The 17,660-nt window shown below is 42.6% G+C and overlaps 1 protein-coding gene across 2 annotated transcripts; it reads right to left on the bottom strand.

Annotated features, from left to right (window-relative positions):
* Positions 1 to 540: 540 nt before the first annotated feature.
* Positions 541 to 17,349, bottom strand: Plp1 (proteolipid protein 1). 2 transcript variants are annotated; one of them, XM_036174608.1, is made up of 8 exons: positions 17,331 to 17,349; positions 16,568 to 16,714; positions 7,768 to 7,954; positions 6,777 to 7,038; positions 5,560 to 5,728; positions 4,995 to 5,068; positions 3,913 to 3,978; positions 541 to 2,620 (listed from the first exon to the last, which is right to left on the bottom strand). In XM_036174608.1, exons 2-8 carry the CDS (start codon positions 16,569 to 16,571, stop codon positions 2,549 to 2,551), a joined length of 834 nt encoding a protein of 277 aa, XP_036030501.1. In that variant the 5' UTR covers positions 16,572 to 16,714; positions 17,331 to 17,349; the 3' UTR covers positions 541 to 2,548. The 2 variants fall into 2 exon arrangements, with proteins under 2 accessions (XP_036030501.1, XP_036030502.1); XM_036174609.1 differs by having other exon boundaries at positions 6,882 to 7,038.
* Positions 17,350 to 17,660: the final 311 nt, after the last annotated feature.

Raw genomic sequence — 17,660 nt, 5'->3', positions numbered from 1 at the left:
GTGATAAGTTCACCAGGTGCCGGGGCACCACAATGACACTGGGCAAGTAAATCTTACTGACTCAGCATGAGCAGAACACTCAGAAACACAAAATGAACCGGTTTAGAGACCCCAGGTTAGCCCAGCACGGAAGCATACGCCTTAATCCCAGCACTCTGGAGGCAGAGGCAGGTGGATCTCAAATTCAAGGCCAGCCTGCTATACATGGAGAGTTCCAGGACAGCCAAAGATTATAGTGAACCCTTGCCTCAAATAACAATATTTAAGTACAGACAAGCATTTATTGGTTTTTTTTTTTAGGTACACTGTTTAGTATTTTGCCTCGATTTCTTAGTGCCCATAGGTATAAAAAAAGAAGTAATGTATTTATCTGGTACATTTTTCATAGAAGTAGTGAAAGAATAACTTACATGGCCTGAAAAATAAATGAGCACCTTGAGCTAGCTATAATTAAGTTCCTTGTTGCTGAGGACAAACAGAACAATTCACTCAAAGGACACCAGGTTTGATTGAGAACATTCTTAATTTTATTTTCTTTAATTTTATAAAATACATTTTATAAGATGAGTTTCTACAAGTTTATTCTTTATGTTGTTAAAATCAAAATTCTGTATCAGAAGTGAAGGAAACACTTGCAGTTGATTAACTCTCTTTGTATGTGCGTGTGGGTACGTCTGCATGTGAGGTTTTCAGGGGACAGCTGGTTATCTGTTATGTTATCAGATCAAAACAACATAAAAGACATCGGTTATTTCACTTTCTTTGATCTTGATTGGTTTCTTACAGAGCCTTCCCCTCTCCTCCCTCTGTGTATCCTGCTAGCTATCTTATATACTGGCCTAAGAACAAGTCTCACCGTCTTCTTGGACAGCCCTTCAGCATGGCACAAAATACTCTGGAGAATAAAGACGTCACAAATCTATAATAAAAGTCTACAATAACCTTTTCTTCAGTCAAAACAGATCGGAGTTGTTTTTTTGTTTTTGTTTTTTTTATCTCAAAGTTAACAAATACAGGATAAGCTTGACATCTGGGAGTTCTTCAGGTTTCAAATTCTTTCTGTCTGTCCTCTCCATGTCTCCAGATCTCCATGGAAGCTTACCAAATGAACAGCTGACAGCTGGTACAATCTACTATGTGACCTATACATACCAAGAGACAATATCCTCTAGGCTAAGTCTAATTCTCAAAATGCCAGGATAACATTAGCAAGCAAAATCATCTGTCATTTGTTAGAAAAGAAAAATATTGGACAGGTTATTCAAATTGAGGTTGAAATTTACCAAGCCCATGTCTATAAGTGCAGATACTTGTGGAAAATTCAAATACATTCACAGGACTAGACAATTTGAAATATTTTGTAATGCTTACTGTCCAGTGTCCTTTTTTTCAAAAAGAACTATAATCAAAAAAACATTCTCCAGATCTTTCTGATCTAACTCCAAACAAGAGAGGAAACAATTGGAAAATGTGAAACATGAATCACTCTCAAACTAATCAAGATCTTCAAATCACCTGCCAGGAGTGAATGGCTAAAAACCCAGGAAAAGAGCACCATTGTGAAGATATGCCAGATTGAGGCCAGAGGACACAGTTAATCGACAGAAAAAAAAAGGTATGCTATCCAAAGAGTTAACTATCTGTCATCTCTCCAAGGGCCACCTTAAGTTACACCTTTAGCCTCCACCAACTACTGCTCTCTAGGTCACAGTCTTATTTCATGAAAGCTAGTTTCCATATATTCTCAGCTCCTTGGAAACCACAGGGTTGTCATGGTAGCTGTTATCAAGGAGAGGGGAGCGAGAAGATCCTGACAACACTGTTTCTCTTCCTAATGAGGTGTAAGGACAGATTCTGCCCTCTTTGTCTACACAGACACTGTGCTCCCTTATGCAGTAAGTAGGGCTGTCTGAGTTAGGGCTTAAATAGTCCATTGCCATTGGGGTCAGAGCTCTCTTTCTAGGGGTGAAAGATCCTTGCTTTGACCCCTGTCTCCCAGCTGCAGGAGGCAGATTTGGGCAAATTCTATTGCTTTCCTAGCATTCTTTTCTTTTCTTCTGTCTTCAGTGGAAATAGGAAGATAGAGTGAGCTCTTGGTTTTGTGTATCAAGGAGAATACATGTGGCTCCTATTGATGGCCAGGAGACCAAGGACATTCCTGCTCTCTCCCTGAGAATCTCTCTTTTCACTTTGTTTTTCTCAATGGAAATGCCCTTTGAGAAGGAAGTACATCCTGGTCTTCAGAAGGTGCTCCCAAATTGAATTAGAGCTTTCATTCCTCTGGGACTTGCAGCTGGAGAATCACCTTCTCAGGCACTCCCTAGTTCTAGCAGGAACCAGCTGTGGAGCACAATGACTAAAAGAGGTACGTAAAAGGGAGAGTCCACAGAGAGAGATTAATCACTGCAAGACTCTCCTTTCTTGTTATACTCATCAAGTAAGAAGAGGGCCAATCAGTGGCAAAGGCAGAGTTAAGACAGGAGACACAACACTGTAGGCTGTGTGGTTAGAGCCTCGCTATTAGCCAAAGGGGACTTTCTATGGGAGATCAGAACTTGGTGCCTCGGCCCATGAGTTTAAGGACGGCGAAGTTGTAAGTGGCAGCAATCATGAAGGTGAGCTGTAGAGAACAGAAGAGAGAAGATGAGTGAGTAGAAAGGGAAGGTCTCTCGACCCCAAACCTTTTAGGAATGAGGGAGAGTTTGAAATAAACTCACAACTAAATAATAGGAAATCGTCTGTCTGAAAGCAAGCAAACAAACAAACAAAAAGGCTCATTGCTGTTCTTTTTTCTATGTATGTGAATAGAAATCTTCTATTAGACACTTAAATAGTAGCCCAGATAACCTAATCAATAAAGGTGTATTCCACAGCTAGGTTCTGCTAACCACTGACCTTTCCTTAAGGAAATTAGCTATGCCTGTGCTCTGTCACGTCAGCATGTGTAATGACTTGGAATCGTAAAGTGTTGGCTATGGACACACAGCTACTTCATGCAGCACAGCCCTACTATCTTTTATGCATCAATTGATTTTACAAAGTAGAAGTGAGCTGGATTTTGTGAAAGTCTGTTGCTAGAGTTTTCCTGCCTGGTCCACAGTCAGGACAAATCTCTCTCACCTGCCAGGCCCATAGATGCTCAGACCCAACCAAGTAAACACACAGAAACTTATATTGTTTACAAACTGTATGGCTGTGGCAGGCTTCTTGTTATCTACTTCTATCTTAAATTAACCCATTTCTATTAGTCTATAAGTTGCCACGTGGCTAGTGGCTTACCAGTACCTTACATCTTCCTTGTCATGGTGGCGGCTGGCAGTATCTCTCTACCCAGCCTTTCACTTCCCACAATTCTCCTCCTCCTTGTCCCGCCTACCCTATCCTTCCTGCCTGGCTACCCATCAGCACTTTATTTATTTTAACCAATCAGAGCAACACATTTGACATACAGAACATCCCACAACAAAAGCCTCCAGGTACTGAGGAGGATTCTGTGAGATCTTCCTTGTAGTTAATTGCTGCTTGAGACTTGAGGTAAATCACCTTGCCCTTCAGTGCCTCTAGAATGAGCATACTGCATTGGTACTGTAGCAACACTACCTGCAGGGCCTGGGGCATAAGACTGCAGCATGTCATAACAATTCTAATAGGAGCAGGTCCCTCCAGTCTCCCTGAGAGTAATTAAGTCCACCAGAGACTAAGATGTTTCTACTATACAGAATCCTGGGATACAGCAAATCCTGTTTAGTGATACCCACGGCAGCATATGGAGCCCCACACCTTGCTGTCCCTTCTCATAGCTTCTCTCCAGCCTTTCAAAGTTGGAAGGAGTCTCTCTTCTAGTCTCAGCCTAACACTGCTCAAGCTATGCCTGGAGCATTTATTTTCTAATATTATTTTAAAACAACTTACCAGGGAAACTAGTGTGGCTGCAGCACCCACAAATGCAGCAATAAACAGGTGGAAGGTCATTTGGAACTGCAGGAAAATGTGTGCAAGAGAATTATTTCATGTAACAGAAAAGAAAAGCATGAGCCGCTCTAAAGAGTGAAGGCAGTTTGCTGGCTGCATTGCTGTCTCTCCTGTATGTTAATTTTGTGTCTCTAAATTTTCACTTCCCTAAGTGTCACCCTCCATTTGTCTGTCTTAGCACCTCACACTCACAGTATCCCAAGGACTCAGAACAGATGAACGATCCCAAATAATTAACTCATCTCCCACAGTTGTGCCCAGAATCCCAAATTTTAAAGTCAATACTTCAGTTTCAAAGATGTTGTTTTTATGACTTTCTCCCCAGGATTTGCTTTTATTCCCTTGCCTCTATGGCATATAGATCTTCTCAATGAAGCATTTTCTTTTTTTCAAGTGTACTTACTTCATTGGAAAAGATGGAGTTTCAAATGTAAAGTATTTTTTAAAATATTTATTTATTTATTCATTTATTTATTATATATATAGCATGTATGCCTGCATGCTGGAAGAGGGCACCAGATCTCATTACAGACGGTTGTGAGCCACCACGTGGTTGCTGGGAATTGACCTCAGGACCTCTGGAAGAACAGCCAGTGCTCTTAACCGCTGAGCCATCTCTCCAGCCCTCAAGTGTAAACTATTTTATAGAGTCCATGTGTGTCTTTGTGCATGGCCTATTCTCTTGATAAGTTTTTAACCTTAATGAAGATTTTCATTTGGGAAATTTTACTACTAAGTATTACCTTTACCTAAAGCTATACATTTTTCTTTTAATGAGGGGAGTTTGGGAAAGTAAGATTTCTGATGCAGCTCCGGGGAAAATAGGTACTTTTACTTTTAATCAGTATGGTCAATGGTTCAGGCACACTTAGCCATTATTTTGTAGAAGGGAAATCTGCTTATTCAAAGTCTAACATGGAGACTACAATCCTTGAAATTGAAGGTCATGAGGTCTGTTATCGGCTGGCATTTCTATGTTATTAGCCAATCTGTTTCAAAAATAAGCCTAATCATTAACTTACCTCAGCTGTTTTGCAGATGGACAGAAGGTTGGAGCCACAAACCTTGCCAGGGAAAGCATTCCATGGGAGAACACCTAAGGCACAAAAATCAAGCAGAGTAAACTTCAGAGAGTGAGAAGGCCATGTGGAGGCTTATTCCAGAACCTTTCCACCTTCTCTATCCTGGCAGTGAACCTGATACTGACAATAAGCATGATCCTCCTTTCTAAAATTATATAAAAGCAAAGGTGGTATTGAATAATGCTGAAGTCTTATAGTATTGAAATGTGCTGCTTTGGGGGTTGGTATTAGCACTCCATCAGAGAAAAGGAGTAAGAACAGCCAAAAAACAAACAAACAAATGCTCCCAAAACTTCCATGTTCCCTTTCTTGTGTGTGTGTGTGTGTGTATGTGTGTGTGTGTGTGTGTGTGTGAAAAATCCTCAGTTTCAGGAAAGAGATTAATCAACTAAGATGCATTTATTCATCATGTTACAATATTTCCATAATCACCATCCTCCTCACCCTAGGACAAAAACAGTACATGTTGCTTCCATAGATGCCAGGACTCCCACATCCAACTCACCGTACATTCTGGCATCAGCGCAGAGACTGCCTATACTGGCAGAGGTCTTGCTAGGGTTGGCAATTGACTGACAGGTGGTCCAGGTATTGAAGTAAATGTACACAGGCACAGCAGAGCAGGCAAACACCAGGAGCCATACAACAGTCAGGGCATAGGTGATGCCCACAAACTAAAACAATTGACATGGGATGGTTAAAAATCAGCGTCAGTGTGCAGACCTTGAAACACACACTGGAAGATCCTGGAGTGGCATATGCCAATAAAGTCAGATTCCAGGCATCTCCCTCAAATGAAATTAATGAGCAGGGCACTTCTGTGAAGTGTCCTTGGCAGTATCTCTTAGAGAACTGGCCCCAAGTGTGATGGAGGGTAGGGAGCGGGTGGGAGTTGGAGTGAGGCGGATCCCTGGGTTAGAGAGGCTTCAGGGGATTTGGAGGGCAGAGAAGGTATAAAGAAGTAAAAATAAAAAAGTCCTGAAAGAAAGTTGTGCCATTTTGTGCCTTAGGCTGAGCTTACAAGATGTTCTTTGGAGTTTTGTTCCCTAGTCACTGAACAGTGCCAATAGGAGATTTAAATTTCAGATCTAAAACCATTCTAAGCTAACTGCTGGTCACAAAATGTCATCACCACAACACACACATGTTCAGACCCCAAAAGATCTTTAACTCGAGAAACTAAAAACCAATACATGTCTTTCTAAAACATGGCTAGCCCAAAGATAAATGTGAAATATGCAGATCTAGCCTAATTCTCTCTGGGACCCCCAATAGTAATATGATCCCAGAATACTGTGACTTGGGTCAATTCTTTAATTTCTATGGTCCACCCTCCATTTCAGGTTACGTGTCTAAGTCTCAATCCCATGACAAGTATTTTAGATTCTTGTATAGTCTGGTCCACTCTTGTAGTCCTTGCTAGGAACAAAATAAAGGAATACCAACAGATTGGTTAGAAATGGTCTTATTGTACAAAGCATCCTACAAAATTCATGCTTTTCAGTTTGAGATGAAATTTTCTAGGGAACCTTTGGAAGGTTAGGCTAAGCCGGCCAGGCACCACGTTCTTCCTGACCATATCGTTCAGCTGTAGCCATCGCTTCCTCACTCAAAAGCCAGGCCTCTGGAGAGGACCCAACCTTGGGTGGGGATGAGGCCACAGACTCACGCCCAGTTGTCTCCCACCCCTTGTTATTGCCACAAAATCCTGAGGATGATCACCTTGTCGGGATGTCCTAGCCATTTTCCCAAACAATGACACACCCGCTCCAAAGAATGAGCTTGATGTTGGCCTCTGGAACCCCTCCCCTTCTGGCCCCCTGTTACCGTTGCGCTCAGGCCCTTGCCGCAGATGGTGGTCTTGTAGTCGCCAAAGATCTGCCTGACTGCGCCGGTGGTGTAGAAGCCCTCAGCCAGCAGGAGGGCCCCATAAAGGAAGAAGAAAGAGGCAGTTCCATAGATGACATACTGGAAAGCATGAATCCTGCATTGACAGATGGAAAAGTCCAGACACCCTTATTCAGAGAGCACAGCTCTTTTTGTCAGTTAGTAAAGAAAGGTACATGCCTAATGAGCTAGAGGTTCTTGAGAGGAATTACTAGGTTTCTCCTGAGTTCCTTCACCTTTTCTTCACCGAAGTGAATGAAGCCAGGTAGAAGGTGGGCAAAAGCATGTGCTTCTCCCCGCGCTCTGGAATCCTTGTTATCCTGCATCCTAGTGAAGCAAGCTTGCTGCTCCTTTCCTGACCGTTCAGAAGTGCTACTCCATAGGAGAGGTATGCTAGACAAACTGGGAGATGATTCATGAACAACTGTAGCCTGGCTTGCTCTAGGAGTAGGCAAGACTAAGCCTGAGTACACAAGAACAGTGTGTCAGACCAAGACCAGGGACTCCACTCTGCCCCATCACTGGACCGCCACCTGCCATTGTGGAGACAGCTCACACAACATTAAACACACTTGGCAGAAACTGGACCCTGTGTGAGCCAACAGGGAGGAGTGAGAGGAAGCATACCTCTTTTCTGAACCTGACATTATCCCTCACATAGAGCTTCCAACATGGCACAGGAGACTCTGTATACAGAGATATGGTCAGGAATCCTATCTGGCTCCACACTGGTCCCCTACTAGTCACGAAGATGCTGATGAGTTGTGTACCTCCACGATAGGTTGAGGGACAAATAGACGTGGGTCTGGGAGGGGGAGGTACTTACACATTAATGAGATACTCATAGTCCTGGAAGTTTTTGGAGAAATAGGTCTCAATTAGCTTCTCTGTACCAGTGAGAGCTTCATGTCCACATCCACAGAACAGTGCCACTCCAAAGAAACACAATCCAGTGGCCACCAGGGAAGCAAAGGGGGCCCCAACCAGACATCTTGCACAGCACTCTAACAAGCCTAGTGAAGAAGCGGGGAGTCAGGTATGCGTAAGAGGTAACTCATCCACTCACATACATTGCTGGGCCAAGCAGCCCATGCTGCCAAGCACAGAGAGTGGTTATCTTGGGAGTTCTAAAGGACAATCTACAGGTTTTAGCTTTGGGAATGTGAGATTGACCCAGATTCATTATTTTGTCCCATTCTTAAAAATGAAGCCTCATGTTCAATACACTGAATATATGGATTTTTAAAAGGAATCAACTAATTCAAGTAGCAATCCAGGAAAGTGATAAGATTAACCCAACTTTTCCTACTTTTGTAGTCTGTTGACTTATTTTCATCAACCATAGAATAAATGTGCCCAGCATTGTACATGGGATATGAAAACAGAAAAGGGATGAACTTCTGCCAGATTGGAAGTCTTCAGTTTACTGAGGAAGAATGAATGAAGCAGGTGTAATATTTTCCACCATCAATTCCAGGAAACCAAGTAAATGGCTACAGAGATACATTTAGAATTTCAGAAGAAAGCGTACGAACCATAGATGTTAGTATTTTCAGACACAATTTGAACTGAAAGAGCATTCCAGGTGGAAGATATGATGGAAATTGCATGTTTCTGGACATTCCCACACATGATGTATATTTGTTGCAAGGAAAGCCAAATCCTTCTTAATCTAGATAGAAGGGATCAAGACAGAGAAGAAAGGAACTGGCACAGGACAAGGAAGGTTGCTTTTGCACACAAAAATAAAAAGAATAGTAATGATGGAAACGCAGACTTGGGGCTGGAGAGATGGCTTGGTGGTTAAGAGTGTTTGCTGCTTCTACAGAATCCATGTCAGACAGAGCAGAGTATTTGATTCCCTATTCAGTAGAGATATATTTTAATAAAAGCTTTATGATTTGTCAATGTTTTGAATGTTTGCTGCACACCACTGCAGCTTGCCCAGTTTCTGTACCCTCAAAATTACACTGAGATTCTGTCGGTACAGCCACAAAGAGACTTTCTGTAATGACCACAGCAGCTTTCTGGCATGAGACACGGGCCATGGGAACACACAGGGCCTGGGAACACAGGTGTCTTAAAGTGCTAAGAATATCTGAGATTCCCCAGACCAGGCACCTCTCAGCCCTGTACCAGTGTTGCTGAGAAATAAGAAAGGTACATCAAGTAGTTACCGACCCTGGAAGCAGCTATGGCCCAAGTTCTGGTGTTTATGAAATGAAACTGATCAAATGCCAACTAGATGGCTGACGAGACAAATACACATGTGGTTCCCTCTGGCCTCTTGACCAGATCTGCAAAAGGTGGAGAAATGAAAATGTTAAGATCTTTAAATAGGATGTATATGTAACAGATATATCAGATAGTGTATGTAGATAGTATATATTTAATATATGCATGTGTATATAATATATAAAATATATGTGCACACATATTTAGTAACGTGTAGATACATACATACATAACATACATACATATATAGGTCAGTTGATTTTTATACATCTATTCCTATAGTAAATGTACATAGAAATAATTAGGAAATGTGCCTAAGAAAGTACTAGTTTTTGATAAGTATGTTGTAACTCCTTATCTTATAGAATGAAAATAATTTTCCAAGGGCTGGGGATTTAGCTCAGTGGTAGAGCTCTTGCCTAGCAAGCGCAAGGCCTAGGGTTTGATCCTCAGCTCCAAAAAGAAAGAAAGAAAATAATTTTCCAAAGTTTGGACTTTTATATTCATGTATTTCTCTAAGCCAAGTTCAATTATCTACAACAGAGTACCAGGAGAAATTGAAGTTCATTATCTGATCCCTTAATATGAGCTCAGTTTTTATTAAAACCTCAGATACTTAAACATGTGATTTTCACAGCTAAGTTGAATAATGTCAAGAGATGTTGAAAGATCAGATGATGTATACCATGGAAAAGTTGGGATAGAGGCATTTGTCTCTTTTATCAGAGCCATAGAATAATTGAGCCCTATTACCCACCACTCACTGAAAGGACAGCCTTCCCTGGACTTTAAAGAGGGTCTTCTTTGAAGATCCTTGTACATGACATTAGAGATACAGCTCAGAAGCCCAAGCCAAAGTATGTAGCAAACATTTATAGCTGAACTGGGTCCCTTTCCTTTTCCCCAAACGGAAGCACTCCACGAAAGGCAGTCAATTGGTTTGTAGCTGGGCTACTGTGAGTAGAGGCTGAGTTTACTCAACATGAACTTTGTAAGAGAAATGTTCACTACTGGCCTATGATGTGTGTGCATGTGCACGCTTGCACAGATGTATACAATACATGCGTGTGTACACCAAAGCTGAAAGTGGTCACTGTCTTGGGGAGACATTCCAGAAATTGATCTTATTTTATCATTGAGTGAAGCTACATGTATCAGTAAGTCAAGAAAAGGCACTTGGAAGTAAACAGCACCACCATTTTCACTGTCTGCCCTTTGAACTCCTCTCCACCCTCAGACTCTTAGACTCTTCTAGCAAAGAAGGTCTCTGAAGCCTGAGGTGGGGGTGGGGAGGTCACTGACCCCACTGTTCTCTCTCTCTCCAGCAAAGGGTCAAGCCTTGGACACAGCCCTCCATAACTTCCCCAGACAAAGAAGCCTTGTTTTCTCCTGAGATCTCAGGAGCCTCATTGGTATTCTGCAAGGCCCTGCAGGCCTGGGGGTGGGGAGGGGGTCAGATCCAGTAAACAATGGCAGAACTGTTTATTTAGCCCAGCGTAAGGAGAGCCATCTACCCTGGCAAGTGGTCATCCTGTGCCCATTCACTCATGCCAGCATTTTCACCATGAGATGGTCTAATGGTGAGGCAGGTGGGATCAGGAACTTGAGCTCTTGCCAGGCAAACAGAGAAATCTACTCAATGCTTTAGCTGATGCCCTTCTATATCATCTACACTAAGGATGATTTTTCCCTCTTACCATCAAGTGATGAAACAAAGAATGATTTCCCATCCTGGACACATGATCATTTGGTGGTCATCAAAATAACCGGAAAATGTCACATTTAGTGTTTTTACTAGGAGACAAAACTTTAGGAGCAACTCTAAATCACCACCACTTTATTTTTTACACCTATTTTCTCTATTTTCTTAGTTTTCAGATAATAACTTAACACCCCCCCTTTCTGTTCTATTGATGTTCAAAGCAAGAAACAAGGACACAGACTTTAGTGAGTCTCTCTCTAATGTGGAATCCAACATAAACTCCGTGAGATAAATCGACCTTTGTTAGGTTATAAAATAGTTTAACAATATCAAAACAAGCATCTGATGTTAATTTCCTCAAAATTCAGATGAAATGTTTGTTCTAAGGGCATTTAAGTTCAGTGGAAGTAAGGAATTGCAGCTAATCTGCCCAAGCAAAAGTCAAAATTTGAATTCCAACAGGGAAAAACTCAGAACATATAAGAGATTATCTTTTCATCACAGTCGTTGACAGTCAAAGGATTCTGAATAAAAGTCCATTGGGTTCACTTTGATTTTTCACAATCCAAGAAATGAACTTGGGAACAAGTAAGCACCAGCCTAAAAACCATAAGCTCTCTGTTTCAGAATACCTCAGGGTCAACAGGGTTTTGAATGTTAAAAGGCAGTCTGTCATTTCCCAGCTAAGTATAAATTGTGATGTGGTGGAGTCAGTATAAAAGAATTACATAATACAGCTGCTACTCAATGAGATTTCAATGTCTCATTTTGATGAGAGAGCACACAGAAAATTAATGACGCTTTCGTTTTCTTTGTGTTTGAGTGACCTGAGGACACTAACATCAAGCACAGTACTAGTAACATAGATGCTGCAAGAAACAGAAATTAAGAGTCCAATTCCCTTTCCTCAGAAAACTTCCAATCTTGTTTGGGAGAACAAACTTATTTCCTAATTGAAAACCAAAGATCCCTATTATCTAGTGCTAAAGTGGATGTAACCAAGTCCTGTGATGAAAACATAAGGAAGACATTAGTTCAGAGTTGGATATATTTATCTCCAAATCGCCCAAACAAGCATGATCAATCTGTAATAGAACTTCCCTTCTCAGCAGTGTTTGCTGTCGGAGATCAACAGTACTATTGTGACTCTCAGATTAAGGCCCATCCCACTGACTGTCCTGATCCTGATTCAGTCTCTTTAAGCAGGAGCCAAGTGTTCCAGAGCCCTCCCTCCTTTCCCATGCCCTGGGCACACCTCAAGGACCAGCTCCATGATGGAAATGCAGTGTGAATCTGGGAACTCATCAAAGGGAGGAGAGGAAGGGCTTTCATAGACAGGAATGGTAGAAAGAGACCAATTGTACCCCACACAATTCCCAGCTTGTCCCTTGAATGCAGCTGACAAAGGGAGAGATAGAAGAACCCTATACAATAGAGCAAAACAACAGGCAGGCTCTTTGAGTGAGAAACTGGTCCCATCTCCCTAAGTCTCTAATATGCGCTGCAGTCTTCCCCTCCTCCCAGAATCCCCACCCCTTAACCTCAACCCACAAACAGAGGCTTCCTTGATAAGGGCCTATAGCCATTAACATGGCTAAGATACTAGAGCGGCTGTGACTGGTACTAGGGATAGATAGATGGCGATAAGTGGGTAGGGTTCTAGAAGTAAAACAACAATAATCAGGAGGAGACAGAGACAAAGACTTTTGCTCCTGGTCTCATCTTGTTAGGACAAAGCCTTGCCTATGACTTCGTCTTTCCTGTATTATATTAGTACTTATAGTATATTCCAGAGCTCAAAAGGGCTCTGCTGGGGCCTGAGGATTCAAGTCTGCTTGATAGTCAAGTCATATGGACAAAGTTAAATAAAAAAGAACTCCAGCCTCCTTATTAGACAGGTATCATTATCATGACTGTTCTACTACCAGTGGTAACTACTGCTGCTACCACCACCAGAACAGCAACTGGCCCACCTTACCTCCTATGTTCTTCTTCAGATACAGACCGGAACACACAGACAAACCCGAGGGGGGGGGGGAGGACAGAAGAGGGGGGGACAGGAGAGAGTGAGAGAAAGTGAGAGAGAGTGCAAGAGAGAGCATGAGAGCAAGCTAGAGAGAGAGAGAGAGAGAGAGAGAGAAAGAGAGAGAGAGAGAGAGAGAGAGAGAGAGAGAGAGAGAGAGAGAGAGAGAGAGAACAATTCATGTGCAAACATTTGGAGGTCAAAATCCAAGCTTGGTTGTTAAAATCTGTTCCTTGAACACTGTCTCTACCTTGTCCTGTTGTGGGGAAATGCAGAACAATCTGTCAGTAGGGACAAGTGTAGCCCTGCCTTATGCTACTAGATCCCCCTCTTTCCTTGGTTAAAGTGGGAAGCTGACCTGCAGAACCTCACCCTCTTCCTTAGGATGCCATTGACTCTTTTCCAAAACCTTGAACACCAAAGAGCTCCAAGGTCAGTGAGAGATCACTCTTAATCATTTGGCAAAGGCTAAGGAAGGACTCTCTGAACCTTCAATGTAACTTTGACACTGGGTAGGGCCTGTGAATGGGACAAGATGGGAAAACTCTGTCCACTGACTGTGGCTTATGACCTTTTCTTATCAGCTTACTGCTAAAGAACTGTAACCAAGGGATGATTTTCAAGGCTATACAATCTCTCTCTCTCTCTCTCTCTCTCTCTCTCTCTCTCTCTCTCTCTCACACACACACACACACACACACACACACACACACACACACACATACCCCTCAAACAAATGAACGAACAAAGGACAGGGAAAAATGAATGCGTCACTGGCTTGGGTAGGACCTGTAGATGCTCCTACCCCCTCCCTGGCTTAAAGATGTTGCTATCCAGAGCTCTGAGAGAACATTATTGTTAGGATATGGACTAGATTTCTTGGTGTCCTGGCTCAGGACCAAGGTAAAGCCCCTCAAGCAGGGCAAATTGTTTAATCTCTCTAGCTTTTCAAGAGCTCCTGGCTAGGAAGAACCAGATAAGAAGTGGTGAGGCAAAGGCTGCCCTCGATCATTTTAGTCAGTGTCTCTAGGAGGAGTCAGTTAGCATGCTGCTCTAAATCTGCTTTCTTTTTAACTCCTGGCATTCTTGTGGTGCCTTTGATGGGATTCAGATAGTCTTCAGGTACCTGGGAGAACTCAGCCTCTGCTCTGCCTCCACATTTTGTACTTCCAAGCCACTCTTGGAGGGAAGCATCATCGAAGTCTGGTTGCCAGGGTAACGGCCACTGTTCTCAGACAACAAGCTTGAGGAAGTCGATGTTTTGCTGTTCAGCAATGGCATTGTTATTGAGCAGAAAATATTCACTATGGCACTTTGTCTCTTTCTCCGTTCCATTGTTACTCCAAACACTCATCTGAAGCATCTCGCTGCCAAGTCTGGACAAGGTTTTAGTAAGCTGTTAAACTGCCCATAAGCCTTTTGCTCAGACACTACTGAATTCGGTACTTTTCTTCACTTCCAATCCTAAGAGGTTTTGTGGTCAAGGTAATAAGCTGCCTGTTTCTGGTGGTGATTAAGCAGAGACTTATGTAGGTTTACTTTATTGTCAGAGGAATGACTTCTGCACTGAGGGTTGGCTCATGTAACATTTGGAAGGACAGTCTCCTATGCTGTCTAGCTGGCCACTTCTATTGCTCCTCCTGCTTCATCTTCCTAGGGTGTTATAGGCATGGGCCACCACACACAGCTTTGCCTCAGAGAAGTTCCAGTGCTCTTTTCAATTCCAGATTCTATGACTGGACTGGTCTATTGCAATAGTTAAATAGCAATGCACTCCACAGCAGAAGCAATAAAGCATTTCACTGCCTTGTCAGAGATGGCTGAACAGTCACACTGTCTCAGATACTGTGTTATTGAGTGACTAGAGAAAACAATGGCTACCCTGTCATGCATCCCTAGTACATGTATTGCTTACCCAAATATACATCCTTAGTGATACCGTGTGTGTGTGTGTGTGTGTGTGTGTGTGCGCGCACACACACACACGCTGGCCTTCCTCTGGAGGAAATCATCTGGCCTCCGTTATAAGAAAATGTTCCTGTGATCATTTTCTTTCTTTCTTCCTGTCTTTTCTTCAAGGATTTATCCCCCAGGACGTAATATTCAACTTGCATTCCCTCTGGTTTGAAGGAACAACCTCCTCAATCAGCTGCACTCACATCAGATAGGATTTCTGGGTCCAGAGCAAGAACTGAGTTCTTCCCACAATTCTTCTCACCCTGTTGCACTCAGGTGATCAAATGGGTGTGTACAAAGAAAACCCAACAACCTTGGAAGGAAGCAGTGCCAGCCTAGGTATGCATTGTTATATAATACATAATAGTTGATGTCATCAGAATTTACAATGGATATAGAACTTGTCTACATTGACAGGACTGCCACATCATTAGTACTTGATCTTCCACCCTGAAAGTAGACAAAACAGTTATTGCTGCCCCTGTGTTCCAGATGATGAAATGGCGAGTCTTGGTGACATGCCCAATTTTGCAGAGTTCATTAGAGACTAAGCTGAGACCCAAACCTGGTTATTTGGCCTCCTAGTTTGATATACCACCCTCTTAACTATCCTATTAACTTACATGTTGCTAACAGTTCCCTCCGTGACTTGGGATAGAAAAAAACACAAGGTTAACAACAGTTCAGTCTAAGTGAAAGACTACTTCTGTGGCTCCTATCAACTTACTGGCTACTATGTTGCATGGTGAATACACAGGGAAATTGAATCTCCTTTCATTCAGGATGTGTTCAAGCTGCTACTTTTATCGTTCCTAAATGTGAGCAATATGTAGATATCTCTGCAGCATCTTGCCTAAGCAAAGACCCTTATGTTCCACCCACCTTACACTGAATAGGCACTGCTGGACACCAGAACTTCACAGCTTCCACCCTTACGGGATGCAGAAAAGCCCTCAGGTCTCAGTCAACAAGAGCCCTTAGATAGAAGCCTTCTTGGCACAGTAGGAATTCAAGCTAAGTCCATGATACTTACTAGAAATGTTGAGCTGTATGTGGTGCGTGCGCACACACACAAACACACACACACATCCGTGCACACACACATATGCACACACAATCCATATCTATTCCCCACAGATATGGATTAGATACAGATAATAGATAATCCATATCTATTTACAATGGTTTTACTGCATTTTAACTGTATTTTCATTTTCTGAACCTGGAATGTCCAGCACAGACACTTCTAAGTCTGAGTCCAATTTTCCCTGTTTCTCCATCCTATTGATGCCAAACATGCCCTGAAGTTTGTATGTATTTGATAAACCTGAGGATTAGTCAATATTCAAGTTGCTCCCAGTGGAACCAGGGGTTCCAGATGACCCCACCATAACCAGGGCCTTAAGATCAGGGGAAAGGAGAAAGGAGAAGGAGGTGAAGGGGTAGGAAGCCACATGGTCGCATCCATCCTGCTGGGTATTCTCTCCAAGGATCTGTGGGACTCCACATGTACTGATGGAACTCATTGGCAATAAAGCATTATGCTCAGTACAGCAGAGAAGGAGTTAATACGATGAAATGCTAAGGAATGAAAACAGAAAACAAGTGCCAAAACACAACTTATTTAAACTGCTGGAAACCCAACGCCCCAAAGTTGGAAATTCTCCTTTGAATTCCTGTATGTTCGCTGCTAAAGTTTTTGAAACTCACCCATGTCTTTGGCACTCTGACTCCAATTGCAGCCTGCTGGCTAGTCCGCTTTGCGGCTGACTTTGTTCAGCTGGAAGGATCCTGGTCTCTCCAGTCTCCTTCTTCTGTCCTTTACTTTTTCTCTCTGAGTATCTTTGTCCTCTCCTCCTGCAATGAAAAGGACTCTCTGATTGACAGCCAACCCCCTTAAAGAGACAGGCTCGCTTTCCTCCTCCTCTCCTCCTCCCCTTCTCCTCCCCTTGTCCCCACCTCCTTTGGGATCCTCCCTTCTTTAAGGGCTCCATCTTCTCTTTCTGCCTTTCACTCCCAATTGTTTCTTTTTTTTTCTTTTTTCTAAAGCTTCTCTAGAATTTAATTTTGCTACAAAGACATCTGGAAATATGAATTGGGGGTGGGAATTAAGTGGAGGGGTCCTGCAATCCTCCAACTGATCCTTGGGTCTATCTGATGCATCATCCCTCATGCTGAAGTCATGTGAAATGGTAGCCCTGATGGGGGGACTGGATCAAAAACCTACAAGCTATGGTACCAAATATGCCCCACACAACCCTCACTCCTAGCTGCCCTGGACCCTGAAACCTTGCCCCTCCCTGTTTGTTAACAAAAGGCACCCTTTCGCTTCTAGAATTGTAATGATTATATAGTTAGACAATGGAGACACAAAGGAGAGGGCAAGATCTATGCCAAGTTCACAGAAAGAAAGAGGCCAGGGTGGAAGTTGGAGGTGATTTCTAAGGAGAATTCACTTGAGAGCAGACATTACCACAATCTGGGAATCTAGTCAACATCTCCCCAGGAAATGTAGTGTTCTCATCTGCAAGTGAAGACAAGGCAGAGAGAAGCAAGGAGTGGTTAGGAGTGTAGCAGTCAGGTATCGGGGGAGAAAGGAAATACAGTCTTGGCTCAGAGAAAATTCTATTAAAAATGATCAAGCACAGTGAAAACAGGAATAATATATGAAACGTCTCTACTGGTAAGACTGATTTCTGAAGTCTGTGAAGGGACCCAAGTGCCAAATATAAAAGATGATGTTTATTAGGGAAAGTTTTCTATAACTTTCTAGAATAGGTGACCCTTAAGTGCTGATGTGGGT

This window comes from Onychomys torridus, chromosome X, assembly GCF_903995425.1.
Source record: "Onychomys torridus chromosome X, mOncTor1.1, whole genome shotgun sequence".
Taxonomy (NCBI): Eukaryota; Metazoa; Chordata; class Mammalia; order Rodentia; family Cricetidae; genus Onychomys; species Onychomys torridus.
The sequence above is the reverse complement of the archived record's forward strand: the minus strand, read 5'-3'. Positions and strand labels throughout refer to the sequence as shown.

What these genes read in the sequence shown, in the direction of transcription:
- Plp1 (XM_036174608.1), bottom strand. An exon ending in GGCTAGGACATCCCGACAAG is followed by an intron (nt 5,729 to 6,776) that starts GTGATCATCCTC and finishes CAATTGTTTTAG; the next exon opens with TTTGTGGGCATCACCTATGC. An exon ending in CGCTGATGCCAGAATGTACG is followed by an intron (nt 5,069 to 5,559) that starts GTGAGTTGGATG and finishes TTTGTGCCTTAG; the next exon opens with GTGTTCTCCCATGGAATGCT.